Raw genomic sequence first — 14,062 nt, 5'->3', positions numbered from 1 at the left:
TTAGTTTAAATGATCTCGCCTGGAGTCCAGGTTGAGCGGGTAAATGGTCAGCTCTGATTCTGGAGAGATGGCACCGAAGTTCTGGTTTGACCAAAGAACTGTGTCAAAGGTGAGAGACTGTGCAAACACTCCATTTAGGTCAAGGGAGGTTTTCCTGACTTACTCACTGAGATAAGAAGCAGGAGGTTTGCTGACGGGACATTATCTCATGAATTAGTTGTATGGTACATGGGACAACCCAGAAATTTGGGGAAATACTCCCCAGAATCCTGGCACGGAGAATAGGAACTGGGAAGACGACTTTTCGTGGCTCCTTACCATCACATCACCTTTGGCCTCAAAGAGACAGTGCAAAGCAAATTCAGAGTTGGTCCCTCCGCCTGGCAATGCACTTGAACAGCACAAATTCAGGAGATTCTCCACTGCGGGGAACAAGAGGCCACTGGTCAGAGAGCTCAGAGCCATGGAAAAACACACAGGCCCGGGAGCCAGCCCCTGTGACAGAATCAAGCCTTCCTGCGCACTTCCTCCCACGTGACATGACAGTGGAACATCGTTTCTCGAACTTAATTCTTTCCGGAAAAGCAACTGTTCGAAAACCGATTTGTTGGAAAACCGAATCATCTTTTCCCATTAGAAATAATGCAAATTGAATTAATATGTCCCAGACCCCCAAATGACTCCGTCTTAACCTTTCTTATAGACAGTACATAACTAATGTACTGTTTAATTTGTAAATAAACGTCTTTTTCTTAAATTTATAGAACCACCCCCTACTAGCCTTAAATTTTTCACACATCACTGCCTTGGAAATGCTATCACCAACTAACTGCTTTTCCTTTATCCAATCAACAAGTTTTTCTGAGTATTCACTTGCCTGTGATTGTTGTTTTGTGAACACTGTCCCACCCTTAGCAACTCCTTTTTAAAAAAATATATATATTTTTATAGATTTCAGAGAGGAAGGAAGAGGGAGCTGGAAACATCAATTATGAAAGAGAATCATTGATTGGCTGTCTCCTGCATGCCCCCTACTGGGGGGATTGAGCCCGAAAAGCAGGCGTGTGCCCTTGACCGGAATCCCTCTCAGGATCCTTCAGTCCCAGCAGGCCGATGCTCTATCCATTGAGCCAAACCGGCTAGGGCAACATTAGCATTCTTGATGGCCTCTTTTATGTTTTAAAATTGTGATTTCACTAGCAACAAAAGCACTCTCTCCTTTGTTTGTTGCCTGAAGGATGCTTTTTGTTATGCTGAAGTAACAGCATGAAAGGGCTGCGAGGTCAAACACTGAAATTTGGGTCACAACAAGGAGACATTTTTACAGGCAATAACTTGGTTGAGAACTGAACTGTTTGAGAAGGGAGACGTTCGAGAACCGAGGTTTGACTGTACCTCTTTGCTGGAAGTCGTGGTTTTCCAGCTCTGGCCAGGGCTTCCAGACCAAGGTGGCCTTGTGTGTGTCCTGGGCCACGGCAGAGACATCCTGTAGTTCTGGGATCTCTGCTTGGAATCTCAAGCCAATGTTGATGCGCCTTTAATGATAAGAAAAACAACAGTGTGGTCTTCAATTTGAGGCCAAGGGCAGCTGTTAGGAGCTTCCAGTTCCTTCTGCAAGAAGAATGCAGGGGCATTTCCTGAGTGTGATCCTAAGATTCCAGGCCTGGCCTCTTCCCTGGGATAAGGGACAGCTTTAAGACTGGGGAGGATGCTGCTGGAAGCAAGGGAGAAGTCAGCTGGGGTTCATCTCCCTCTCTGACTGAAAGACGGAGGGTGCTAACTCCGAGGGAACAGCTGCCAAGAGCATACGGATGGTGCCATTTAACCGGGAGAAACGGGACAAATACGAAGTGCTTATTTCATTTTTCATCTCTTTCAGATCACTTTCACATACACCATCTATCTCATCTGAAACGATCAAAGGACTATAACATAATCAAGGCGGTGAAAAACATTCCCACTTAATGAGTGAGTTAACTAAAGCCTACAAAGGTTAATCTGATTAAGTCCAAGTAGCACCATGGTGCTGAAACTCAGGTTTTCCGATTCCGGACTCAATCTACTCCCCACTCCACCTCAGTGCTGCTCCATGCAAATAACCACCGTTTCCTCCCACCCACTACTCAACAAGCCCATCGGGAGGGCTGGCGGAGAATCCTAGGGAAGCAAGGACATTCGGAAGAAGCCTCGAAGAGAGCTGGGCACCTGGAGAGCGGTGCCTCCATGTCCTGGAGATGTGGAAGCATCTGACCACAACCCAGACGGTCCATGGAGCCAGAGATGGGGTGCTAGGTTCTCTGAACCCAGGGCTCCATGCTTTACTATGCACTTAACACGCAATTACAGAGAAACAAAAGCACTCCAGAAATAATCACGATCCTACAATTTCTACAACCTCTCTGTCCGTGGCAACTCGGACCCCAGAAGTATTAACCCCACTTCTCAAAGCTCCGCATCCCTTTCCTCAGCCGAGGCTCCTGTTCTACAGAATCACTGGCTTTTCCTTACGGTTCAACATCGACAGTCTGCTCTCCAGGCCCGGGGGTGACCGTCACGTTGCTGCCATCGATGCTGTCTGAAGCACAAAAACCAGAGTCACTGGTCAACAGGGGAAGGATACTGAGAAACTGAAGCAAATAACAGTTACCTACAGTCACAGAGAACCCTCTCCTACCCGCCCATGCCAGTCACTCCCAGTAGCCTCCAGGGAGCTGGGAGCAGTGTGGTGCTAACCGGCTTGGGGTATCCATTCTCACAGGGTAAGGGCTAAGCTGTATGTTTCTCTGAAACTCTTTTTGATCCAGAAAGAGATTCTGGCCACGGGTCTCTCCATCTTTTTTTTTTTTTTTTTTTTAAATCTTTAAATCTTTATTGTTTAAAGTATTACATATCTTCTTCCTACCCTCCCCATTCTCTCCTCCCTCCCCCCCCCCCCCCCACGTTCCCCTGTCTAGCCACCCCAGCCCCAGGCCTTCCTCACTCCATTGTCTGTGTCCAAGGATTATGCATATATGCACACAACTTGTTTGGTTGCTCTCTCCCCTCCCACTCACCCGCCCCGCCCTCCCTCTGACTCCCTCCTGCTAAAACGTGGAGGCCTGGTCTCGCACATCCTACCTGGTCCTTCCTCGATTACCAGGGCCCAGTCTGACTTAGTGTACGCACACTTCAACAGTTTCCTTATCCCACAGAGGCTGTCATTATCGCCCTCTGTGCATTGGCCCCGTGGCTAGAGGGAGGCTCCCTGAGGGTGAGTGCTCCCTGCTTTTGCAAGTATTTCTAGCAACTAGCACAGCGCCTGGGACACAGAGGAGGAGGAGGTGGCGCGCCACAGAAGTCCGTGGTGCAGAGACCACCACAGAAAGTGAGGAACCCCCCCCCCCCCCACACACACACACCGTCCCCAGTGCAATGCCCAGCCCGGGCGGGGCGGTCCCGGGGGTCCCCGGGGCGGCGCAGGGGGGACTCACTGGAGCGGCACAGCAGCACGCGCGGCGTGGGCGTCAGGGGCGTGAGGGGCAGCTGGGCGTGGGCGCCGGGGTGGCCCGCGAGGAGGACATTGCTGAAGAGCCCCGAGCCCTGGCGCACCGGGCTCAGCATGGGCGGGGGCGTGTAGGGGGGCAGCTCGTGGGCGGGGTCCAGCAGCAGGTGGTCGCCCAGGACGCGCGGGGAGCGCAGCTGGCTCTGGTAGAGGGTGGCGCCCGAGTGCGAGGCGGGGCCGGGCTGCAGGGAGGGCGGCGGGATGAAGAGCGGCTGCGGCCGGTGCCGGAACTTCTTCCTCTCGGGTGCGGGTGCGGGCGCGGGCGCGGGTGCGGGCGCCGGAGCGGGTGCGGAGCGGGTGCGGGCGCGGGCGGCGCGGGCTGCTCAGCCTTGGCGGCCCCGGGCGGCGGCTTCCTGGGCGCGTCCTGAAACGGAGAAGAGGCCGGTTCCAGCGCTCCCCTCAGGCCGCTTCCACAGCCTGAGGGGAGGGCAGCTGCCCTGCGGCCGGGGACCCCCTGCCGCCGTCCGGCCCGGGGGTCCTCCGCCTGGACCCCACAGCCACGGCCATGGCCGCCGGGGCCAGCTCCGGGGCTCCGGGAGGAGGGAGAAGGAACGTCTGGGAGGGCGGGGGCCGGCAGGAGCTGAGGTTGGGCAAGAAGGAATAAACTCGCATTCTCTGTGGCTTATCAACGCATTCCCATCTGCCGGTATGGAATCCAGCGAGCGGCCCTTTAAGGCCCGCAGGCTCCCTGAGGGCAGGCGTGGGGGACAGGGACCTCCACCGAGGGCAGCTGGGCAGAGCTTGTGGGGCAGGAAGAGGGGGCAGGCCCGGCCAGGCCCCGGGCTCCCCTTCGAGGCACCTGGGGGCTGAGGAGCCATGGGTGCTCCGCAAGGCCCGCTCCACGGCTCCCCTGAAAGCTGCCCCCGCCCCTCCACCCCCCATGCTGCCCAGCTCCGAGGAGGCCAGGCGCATCTGGCAGCCCTCGCCCCGCTCGGCGTCCGATCACGGCATCGGAACCAGGACCAGGACCGGGCCCCGTGGGGAGGGTCTGCACGCGGGCCCGTGGACGGGAATACGTCAACACATGCACGTCCATGGAGGAGCAGGGCATGCCCGAGCTGGACAGGCAGCCCGGGGGTGTGCCAGCAGCAGCCCGGGGAGACCCGGGGCTGGGAGAGGAGGGCCGGGCAGAGGTGAGGCCGGGAGGGGCGGCGGAGGTACCTGCAGGAAGGTCGGGGCAGTCTGAGGGACCCTGCCCGGTCCTGCAGGCCAGCGCCTGCCCCAGCTGCAGCCCCTGGCAATGCCTCAGCCCAGGGTGGTGCCTGAGTGGAAGGCAGCGGGGGCTGATGGGAAGGGCTGGCCATGGTCATGTGACCAACTGCCTCCCTCCCAGCCATGTGACCGGCCCCAGTCCCCAGTCCCCAGTTCTGGGCTCCTTACTCGCTCTAGGCCCCGGTGGCTGCCTTCAGCACTCAGGTGGCGCCCTTTCTGTCGTTCCCTCAGCTTCCCTCTGGCCCCGGTGCCCTCCCAGCCTCTGGGGGGCAGTCTAGTGAGAAGAGGAAGAGGAGCAGAGAGCCCCAAGGCTCCCAGCTCGTCCCCAAGGGGCTCTGCTGAGGTCAGGGCGCCTCAAGCTGCCTCCTCTCCACTCCAGAGGGCTCTCCTCGGCCTGAGGCTGAGGCAGTAAGGGGGGGCTGAGTAGAATGAGGAGAGGAAACCTTTTGGGGAGCAATCCTGACGTTTTACCCCCCCCACCCCCGTTCCTGGGCGACTAATGGGGGCAACTGAGCACGCACAGACTTCAATTCTGCACCAGAATCCAGACCCCTGGTCACAGGGCCAAAGGTCCCTTTGGGGCTCCTCTATTATTGAGCCTTCGGTTCTGTTCTCCAGAGACACTGGGCCCGGGAAGCCACCCATAATGTCCGCCCTAGATGCCACGGGAGAGGAAGCATTGACAGTGTTCCACCCCACCAGGCTCTGGAGGCACTGAGAGATTTCAAAAGCTCTCCCAGGAGGCCAACCCCTGGTCAGGGGAGAACCGGAGGCTGTGAGAGAGGAAGGTCTCGGCCGCCTGCATCCCGGCTGGCTAACAGCAGAAAGTTGGGACTAAACGCGGGGCTCCTCCCTGGACATTTTCATTTTCTTCTAGCAAATGCCAGGGCCTGGCTCACATTTCCTTAGTATCACCTACGCGCTTCCACTTCAGCTTATCTCTCCCCACTTAGGACCTCTCTCTCTCCCTGTCCCACAGAGCCACGTTTATTTCTGCCTTCAAACCCTGCTCAGACTCCCTCATGATGATCTGATCAAACTCCTACCAAAGCTCCTTGTCTCTCTCCCCAGCCCCTAACCACTCTGGCTTCCCAGGTGTATACCCCTGCACCCACGGCTTCCCTGCTTCTCACCTGCCCAGGTCTCCATCTCACTGTTGGCAAATGAGCTGCCTAGGGCTCTGACCCCACGGTGACTAGGACACTCACTGTCTGCAGCTTCAGGCTGAGAGCTCTCAGAGGGTAGAAACAGTGCCGCTCCCACCAAATCAGGAACTTCCCTGGCAAAGGGGAAGCTTGGCTCTGCATTTCATCTCCCTGCCGGTGGCTGACCTTCAGTCCTGCCAGCGACGAGACTCCTTACCCCCAGAGTTCTCCATCACTCTCCTCTTCTGAGGCTTGAACCAAAAGGGCTCTTTATCAACTTTTCTAGTTCTCTTAATTACCCTCCCCACTTATCTGGCCAGCCCCACCCTCATGCCTCCTGGAATCCCAGGAGCTATCTATGCTCCCAAGGACAAAAATGACCCAGAAACCACTTGTGGGGAGGGGACTAATCTGAGGTAGTTAACCACAGGTGTTGCAGCCCCCCCCCCCCCCCCCCGCCCCCCGGGGAGACAGACTGAGAGACAGCGAGATCTCTGCTCCAGAGCCACGCTGAGCTGCCTGGATGAAGCACTGGGATTTGAGAGAGAGAATGAGAACTTGACAGGGAGTGAGAAACACAAATCTCTTTGCTTTCCTGAGGTTGGGGGTGGGTGTCTTGTCAGTGGAATTGCTTTGGGAACCATAACCAATGAGCTACTCCGAAGGTCTTTTACACAGGTGTGGTACTGAAAATGGTAGTATCTGGTAAGGCTGACCATCACAATGGACGCCAGGGCTGCTGCCAGAAGGCCCTGCTGGGCCAGGGGTTATAGCTTTGGTTGCTGGTGAGCTCCTGAAGGGGGTTGGAGGTGGACAGGGCCCCGGGCAACAGCTTTTTATCCTCTGGGACAGTACTTGCATATTTTAATAACTCTGGTTACGAGCTGAATTATCATCTGTTGCAACCTGGGAACACCTTCGGGTCTCTTAGGAGTAACCCAGACCATCAGTCGGGTAGAATAACAGGAGCAAGGCTGGGATTCTCACGGCGGCCTTGGGGGCTCAGTCCCGAGAGGCCAGCCCATCTCTGAGCTCAGGGCAGTGACCCTGGGAGGCCCGCCCCCATCTCCAGGAAAGCAAAGGGATGTTCCCGCCCCAGGCACGGCACGCACAAGGGGCAGAGCAGCAACTCACAGCAGGCGTGCAGGGGACAGCCCCTGGGGGTGAGTGAGGGGGAGAGAGGGTCATCCTCACGAGCACGGGCATCTCGTCGTCCGACATGGCGCTGGCTGGCTTGTCTCTGGTGGAGGGGGCGGCAGCGACGCTGTTGGCGAAGCCCTGTGAGCTGGGCTTGGGCACGAGAAGCTTGACAGGGACAGACACGGGCATGACCATAGGCGTGAGGCTTTCCGCCTCAGGAGGGAGTTGCGGTGGCAGTGGAGGCGGCAGTGGCTGGGGCTGCGGTGGCGGGGCCTTCTCTCCTTCCTCCTACACAGACAATAAAGGCTTTGATCCTGGGCGGAGGGCAGCTCTCACAGGGGGAATCGCTCCGCTTTTCCTGACAGGGTCCAGGACATCATGCAGGGGGCCGAGGACCACTGCAGGGCGGCTTCCTTCCTGCAAACGTGTTCCTCGGCCAGTGGGCAGCGGGCAAGGCCATGCATTCTGTTGTTTACATTTTAAAAGTCTTGACCATGTATCACTTTTGTATTAAAATATGTTAACATTTTTGGGTGTTTGTCATTGCTTTTAAAGAAAAGGATATGGACTTGCAATCTGGCAACAACAACAACAACACACCCTCTTGTGTAGGACCTTTGAACTCATTCTGTGGGCCTCAGTTTACTCCTCTGTTAAACGGAAGACAGAGCTTTTATCCGGCAAGGTCGGGAGGTGGAGTGCACTGGGTAATGCAAAACTCTGATGAACAGGCGGTCAATTCCTCCACAATGCTCAAAGAATTGAGAAATTCTTTGAATTTTAGTCTAACCCTAAAACTGCTTGGATGGGTCACGACATGGATATCCTACCGGGATAATCCTGAAGGTATTTAAAGAACTTTGGATGCTCGAGTCCAACACTGTTGCATTGGAGAACAGAAAGAAGCTGGCTGACAGCCTGGTGGCCACATGCTGGCCATCGACTACTGATCTGGAAGGCCCACGTGACCTTGGTCTTGGCTGCTTTAAGCAGACATTAAAAATAATATTACATCTACATGTTTTCTTGGCTGGGAGGCTGGCTTCCCTAAAAGGATTTCCGGCCCTTCTGATTGGGGCCTCATTCACGGGGCCGGTGGGTGTGCGGGCTGCCGCACCTGACCGGCTCCCATGGCTAAGCTTAGGCCTTCCCATTAGGAAAGCACTGTGCCTCCCCAGGTGCCCGCACGGGGCTCACCTCACTCTGACGGCAGCAAAGCAAAGCAAGCAGCACACGGCCGGGGAAGGGCGGGGCTGGCACGGGCTAACCTGTTTGATGCTCGGGGAGGCCCTCATGCCCCCGTGGGATCGCATGTGGCCGTTCAGGGCAGGCAGGCTCTTGAACTCCTTCAGGCAGATGGAGCAGGTCAGCTTGCTCTTGGTGTCCATCTGGTCCCCGAACACTGCTTTCGGCTGGCCGCTGCTCCGGGGGAGGGACACACAGGGGACACGACACATACGTGAGGAAGTGGAACTGATTTACCTCAGGACCTCACACCTGACCACAAACCCATTTTATTCACTCGGTGCTCCCATAATGAAGGCCCCAACTGCATCTCCCCAGTACTCTTCAGAGAGCCACGCCCAATGTACGGATGGAAAACAGGCTCACGGGTGGGGAAGGGCTTGTTCAGGGTCATGCAATAGTTGAAGAAAATGCTCTTCTTCATCCCAGGCCTCAGGTGCTAGTTTTTCCCATGTAAGTGGCTTAGTACCTTTCTAGGGTCAGCTGGCTCACTTCTGCCAGAATCTTCCCTCAGAGACGCAGCCTCTGCTTCAGCTTCCAGACTGCACATTTTAGTGCTTCATCGGGTTCTGGCTAAGTCTTTAATTGTTTACCATGCCCACGAGGGGAGGAAACGAGTCACCTATTCACAGTGGCATTCTCAAAGCTTAGCTCCATGCCTGGCACACAGTAAGTACTCAATGCATACTCACGGACGGAATGAATGGACAGCAGACAGAACACAAGCTTTGCTATTTACCTGATGTGCACCTTTAAGCTCTCTGAGCCTCAGTGTTCATGTTTGTAAAATAATAGCCAACCGTGGTTGCATGCTTGATCTATCTAGGCACATGGTAATCACGCCCACCCTCGCTGGGTTACCTGATCACGCAGAATATAGAGTGCCTAGCACATAGTCAGTGCTCTACAGCTGTCATTACTTATCCCTAGAAACTTCTTGGAGGAATTGACTTTGAATTTGGAAATGAATCATGAGGGGCAAAGCAGGAAAACCCCCCGGTCTCCCAAGATGCCAACGAGCCACCTCACATCCATCCTACCTTGACTCAGGGGATCCTGTCTGGACTCTGCCATCCGGTAGGTGCATCTAATGTTGAGCCATGCAGGACACCGAAAGAAAGAAAAGAAAAAACCAAAAATGTTTTTGACGGGAGGAGTCTTTGAGCAGGGGAACCCCGGGGCCATACTTCCCGGACTCTGCCTGCTCTCTGCCTGGCACTGGCCGTGCTCACACTGCTCACTCTGCACTCTTCCACTCCGGAGCTTCCTGGGACTGCTTCCTAACCAAGCCCACTCTAGGAGCTGCCACCCTGGCTGTGCACAGTCGGGAGTTGAGTCCTGCTGGGCTGTGGAATTGATTTACCTCAGGACCTCACAGCCCAGCAGGACTCAACTCCCGACTGTGCACAGCCAGGCCCCATTCCCGGGAGAGACACAGAATGGAGGGCTGTATGAAGCCACATCCGAGACCTGCTGCTGAAATTCTTTCCCGGCCTTGACCATGTCATCTTATTCTTCTATCACAAAGGCTCTCAGTTACTACTGGGCCCGAGTCCCCAACTAAACAGAATCAAGGGGAGCTCACCTCTGGCCTTCAACCTCCGTCAGAGCCCCCTCTCCGTCTAGCCTGTCCTCATCACGGCCCTCTCCTCCCCTGACCACACGGTCATACGAGTGTAGCACTTGGACTATGCTAACCCATGAGCAATACCCAGCACACAACTGGCTGCTTTGCAGTCAAATACATTTGGGAAACAAGCAAGTTTAATAACTGTGGCCTCCAGGTTAGGTCTGGCCAGCGGACATGTTCTGCCTGGCCAGACTGTTCGGTAAAATATTGAGTAAGAATGCCATTAGAGGGGGCACATGCTCTCCAGGCCCCTGCAGTCACCTCTCTGCCTCTGGTCTCATCCCAGGCCATTTTCCTCATTCACGTTACCTGCCTGGGTTCTGTTGGACCGCTAAGGGTTCATCTCTGTAACCACAGGCAGCACTCCTTTGGGAGAGTCACCGTGCACATCAGTACCTTAGAGGTACCGAGAAGCCCTGCAGCATTGCAACCCCAAACTTATTTACCCACAGAACCCAGCCCTCCCCCGGCCCCAGCAATATCCATTCAACAGCGAACAGTCTATGGAACTCCTATTCTGAACAATATACTTGGAGAAGTGCTATCATAACATGATCTTCCTCCCAAAAGGGGGACGATTTCACAGGACCGCCCCAATGACAGATCCAAGGGGAGCCAGACACTCCCACCGCGTGGTCCCCAGGGCACATGACTCAAGGCCTTCGTCATCACATACATCCTTCAGGACCAGATGTGGTATTCTGGCCATTTTCTTAGTGAGATTAGAAGGTTTTATAGGCAAAGGACCGAGTCAGACCTGATTCTGTATTCCAAGTACCGGACAGAGAAGTGACTGGCACAGGTGGCACAGGCAGGCTAAGGTGTGTGGAATGAACAGGGCCAAAGGGTTGAAGGGGTTGGGAGAGAGGACTGGGCCCTGTGTAGACTTGGCCCTGGCTGGCCCTGGAGCGGAGACACCAGGAAAAACTTCCACGGGGAGAATACCTGGGGCCACATGGCGCTGGGAGACAGCTGCTGGTGCGGAGGCCCCACGTTGTTGAGATGGATCCCGCTGGGGGACAGGAGCGGCCGGTGGGGGAGGGCACCGCTGACCCGGTTCAGGTCCAAGCTGGCCGGGTCTCCCATCCCTGTATCAGGTGCCCCCAGGTCCGCATGGGAGCTCAGCATGGCCTGGGCCTGCCTCTCGCCGGGGTACGTCTTGGGCTGACTGTCCTCGCGCTGCTGGTGCTGGGACAGGTGGCTCTGCTGGTAGAGGGGGTGGCTGTAGGGTTGCTGGGGCTCCTGGTAGTAGTACTGCGGCATGGAGCCCAGCTGGATCAGCTGCACAGCGTGTGCCTGCTCCGGAGTGTACTGGTGGGGGTCCCTGTGGTAAGAAGGGGGCTGCAGGTGCATCTGTGGCGGCTGCTGCTCTTGCAAGTGCTGCATCATGGGTGGGGACTGATAATACTGAGGTATCTGCATTGAGCCCTGCCGCTGCTGCAGCTGCTGCTGCTGCTGGGGCTGAAGCTGTGACGGGCGAATCTGCTGCTGCGGCTGCATTTCCTGCATGGACATACGCTGCTGCCCAGCTTGCTGCTGCTGCTGCTGTTGTTGCTGCGGGTAATACTGGTGCTGCTGCATCTGCTGCATGTGCTGGGACAGGATCTGTGGGCCCTGCAGCGGCTGCCCCCCCTGCACTGGCATCTGAGCCAGGGGCTGCTGGTAGTCATAGTACAGGTGCCCTTGGCTAGGGAGCTGCCCGACCTGGAGAGCTGGTTTGGACAGCCCACCAGTGAAACCGGGGTGAGGCTGCTGGGGCAGCTGCTGGTAGCGGGAAGGGACAGACGGCGCTGGGGGCTCCATGGGCTTCTGGGACAGCAGCTGGCGGAGGGCACTGTCCGGGGTTCCATCCATCACTGCTGACTGGGTGTGCAGCACCTGGGCCATATTGTTGACCTGGATCCGCAGGTTTTGGTTGGCAAACACCTGGGTGAAAGAGTCTAGCTTGTGCAGGACACCGCTGGTGAGCTTCTGGGTCCGGATCTCGCTGGCCTGGGAGTAGGTGTACTGGTAGCCCTCGGTGGGCTCAGGCTGGGCTGGTGCCCCCCACATCATGTTTGAGTTGGTCAGGTTGCCACGGAGCTGGACGTGGTTTCCAGGCCCTGCGTGGCCACCCCATCCTCCCTGCCTCGAGGTATCCACTTGGCCAAGGTTTTTGGAGCCAACAGGCAAGCCTAGCCCATCCCGAGTATCTTGAGGGAAGTGGGGGGAAATGGGTGATGCCTGAGGGGCATCCATACCAGCCCCCGTGACTGTATTCCCATAGTTGTGGTTCAGCCCGCTGTGGACGCCAAGTGGTGGCTGTTGGTAGAACAGGTTCTCACTGCTGTGGGCCACGTGGTTGGTCTTGTACAGCTGCTGATCCCCCATGGTGCCCGCCTCGGTGGTGAATGTCCAGCCACAAAACCATAAAAAAAGGTCAGTGAAACAAACCCAAAAGGACAGAAACCCTGAGAATGTTCGAGAAAGCGTCCACACTACTCCACGGCTGACGTGTGTGTGTCCGTGGCTGGAGCCAGGTGTTCCTGTTGACTGGCACCACTCATGTGCAGAGTGGGGGCTTTCACATCCCCACCCGGGCTTAGGTACGGACCGAACACCACCGTGGTGAGGAGATGCCGCTCACACCTGCAAGACAGAGGCCAAGAACAGGGAAGGATTTACGTGATGTTTTACAACGAGCAATTATACCGACCATGACCAGTTACAGAAATAAAGAAAAATAGGAGACTCAGTTAGAGACAGTGTCCTACACACCACCCTTTCCACTGGTTCTACACACCTTGACCCTCACTTTGAAGCCGTCCACTACCCCGTGGCTCATTAGTTTATTGATCCGTTAATTCATTGTTTTGCTCACCGAGTAATTAATTCATCATCCATTCTTCTGGGACCCTGCTATGGAAATCCCAGCATTATTCTATGCCGTGTGGGAGATGCGAAGAAGTTTAAGACATGCATGAATCCATTTATCTGCTCAACAAATACTCATTAGACACCTCCTCAGGGTAAGGCACAATGCTAGGAAATGATTAAGAGCTGGGCCAGCTCTTGAGGAGCTTATAGTTAGAAAAGGTGATGGGTCCATGAATAAGCAACCGTAATACAAGAAGCAAAGAGGCGCATGTACGTCAAAGGTAAAAATCATTCTGTGGCCGAAACCGGTTTGGCTCAGTGGATAGAGTGTCGGCCTGCAGACTGAAGGGTCCCGGGTTCGATTCCGGTCGGGGGCATGTACCTTGGTTGCAGGCACATCCCCAGTGGGGGGTGTGCAAGAGGCAGCTGATCAATGATTCTCTCTCATTGATGTTTCTAACTCTCTATCCCTCTCTCTTCCTCTCTGAAAAAAAATCAATAAAATACATATTTTTAAAAATCACAGTGTGGAACCTCACAAACTGGAGAGCATATTTCCAGCAGAACAGAGCTGGGGAGAGTACTTGTGAGAGTACTGCCCTCATTCGTTTGCCTGTGAGGTCAACAGAGTTCCTGCTTCCGAAGCCTAGGATGTGGCCTGGCACAGAAACCAGTCTGGCCCAGTAGATTCCCTCTCTTAGAAACACGAACTAGGAAACGTGATAGGTTGGTCTAGTCTGGTTTGAGTCCGTGCACGTTCTCTCGTGAACTTCAAACTGGGGTATGCAAACCCCTGGAAGTAAACGAAGACTTTATAAGCTACAGACGCCCTCCAGGTTTTCAGAGAATCAATTTCCAGATCTTCCACGTCCATAGAAACTCTTCAAGAACCATGGCTGACAGGAATGCGGGCTGTCCTTTCATACCTGCTCTTTCACAGCAGCCCTCCTCCTTCACAAGAGAAAAGCAAACCTCTTACCCTCCCAGCCGAGTCTCAGCGGAGTTCAATGCCCAGGGATGAATCTCTCCTGGCCACCACACAAGAAGACACTCAGAAACTTGAGAAAGCAAGCAACTCTGATCCAAGCTGGTTAATATATTATTTTTTCATGCTGGGTGGTCTCCAATTCCTTTTTTATTTGGAAGGCCAAACAGAAGTAATTAAAATGAAATTGTCAGTGATCACTGTGTGGTTTTTGGCGTATAACTCAGAAGCAGATCAAGAACGGAGTGACCCTGCTTTATCCAAGCTTTCTTTCTTTTCTCTTTAAAAGAAAAAAAATATTTTATTGA

At 55.1% G+C, this 14,062-nt stretch overlaps 1 protein-coding gene across 1 annotated transcript in view; it reads right to left on the bottom strand.

The window, feature by feature from the left end:
• TRERF1 (transcriptional regulating factor 1) overlaps positions 1-14,062 on the bottom strand; it is a 215,762-nt gene that overhangs the window by 25,589 nt on the left and 176,111 nt on the right. Inside the window, 9 exon segments of the mRNA XM_045572697.1 lie at positions 319-422; positions 1,396-1,535; positions 2,509-2,575; positions 3,471-3,830; positions 3,833-3,905; positions 7,033-7,326; positions 8,307-8,457; positions 9,324-9,370; positions 10,859-12,541. Of these exon segments, the coding sequence (XP_045428653.1) occupies positions 319-422; positions 1,396-1,535; positions 2,509-2,575; positions 3,471-3,830; positions 3,833-3,905; positions 7,033-7,326; positions 8,307-8,457; positions 9,324-9,370; positions 10,859-12,283 (2,661 nt within the window). The 5' untranslated portion in view covers positions 12,284-12,541.

This window comes from Pipistrellus kuhlii, unplaced genomic scaffold (genome assembly GCF_014108245.1).
Source record: "Pipistrellus kuhlii isolate mPipKuh1 unplaced genomic scaffold, mPipKuh1.p scaffold_m20_p_5, whole genome shotgun sequence".
Classification (NCBI taxonomy): Eukaryota; Metazoa; Chordata; class Mammalia; order Chiroptera; family Vespertilionidae; genus Pipistrellus; species Pipistrellus kuhlii.
This window is presented reverse-complemented; position numbering and strand designations above follow the sequence as displayed.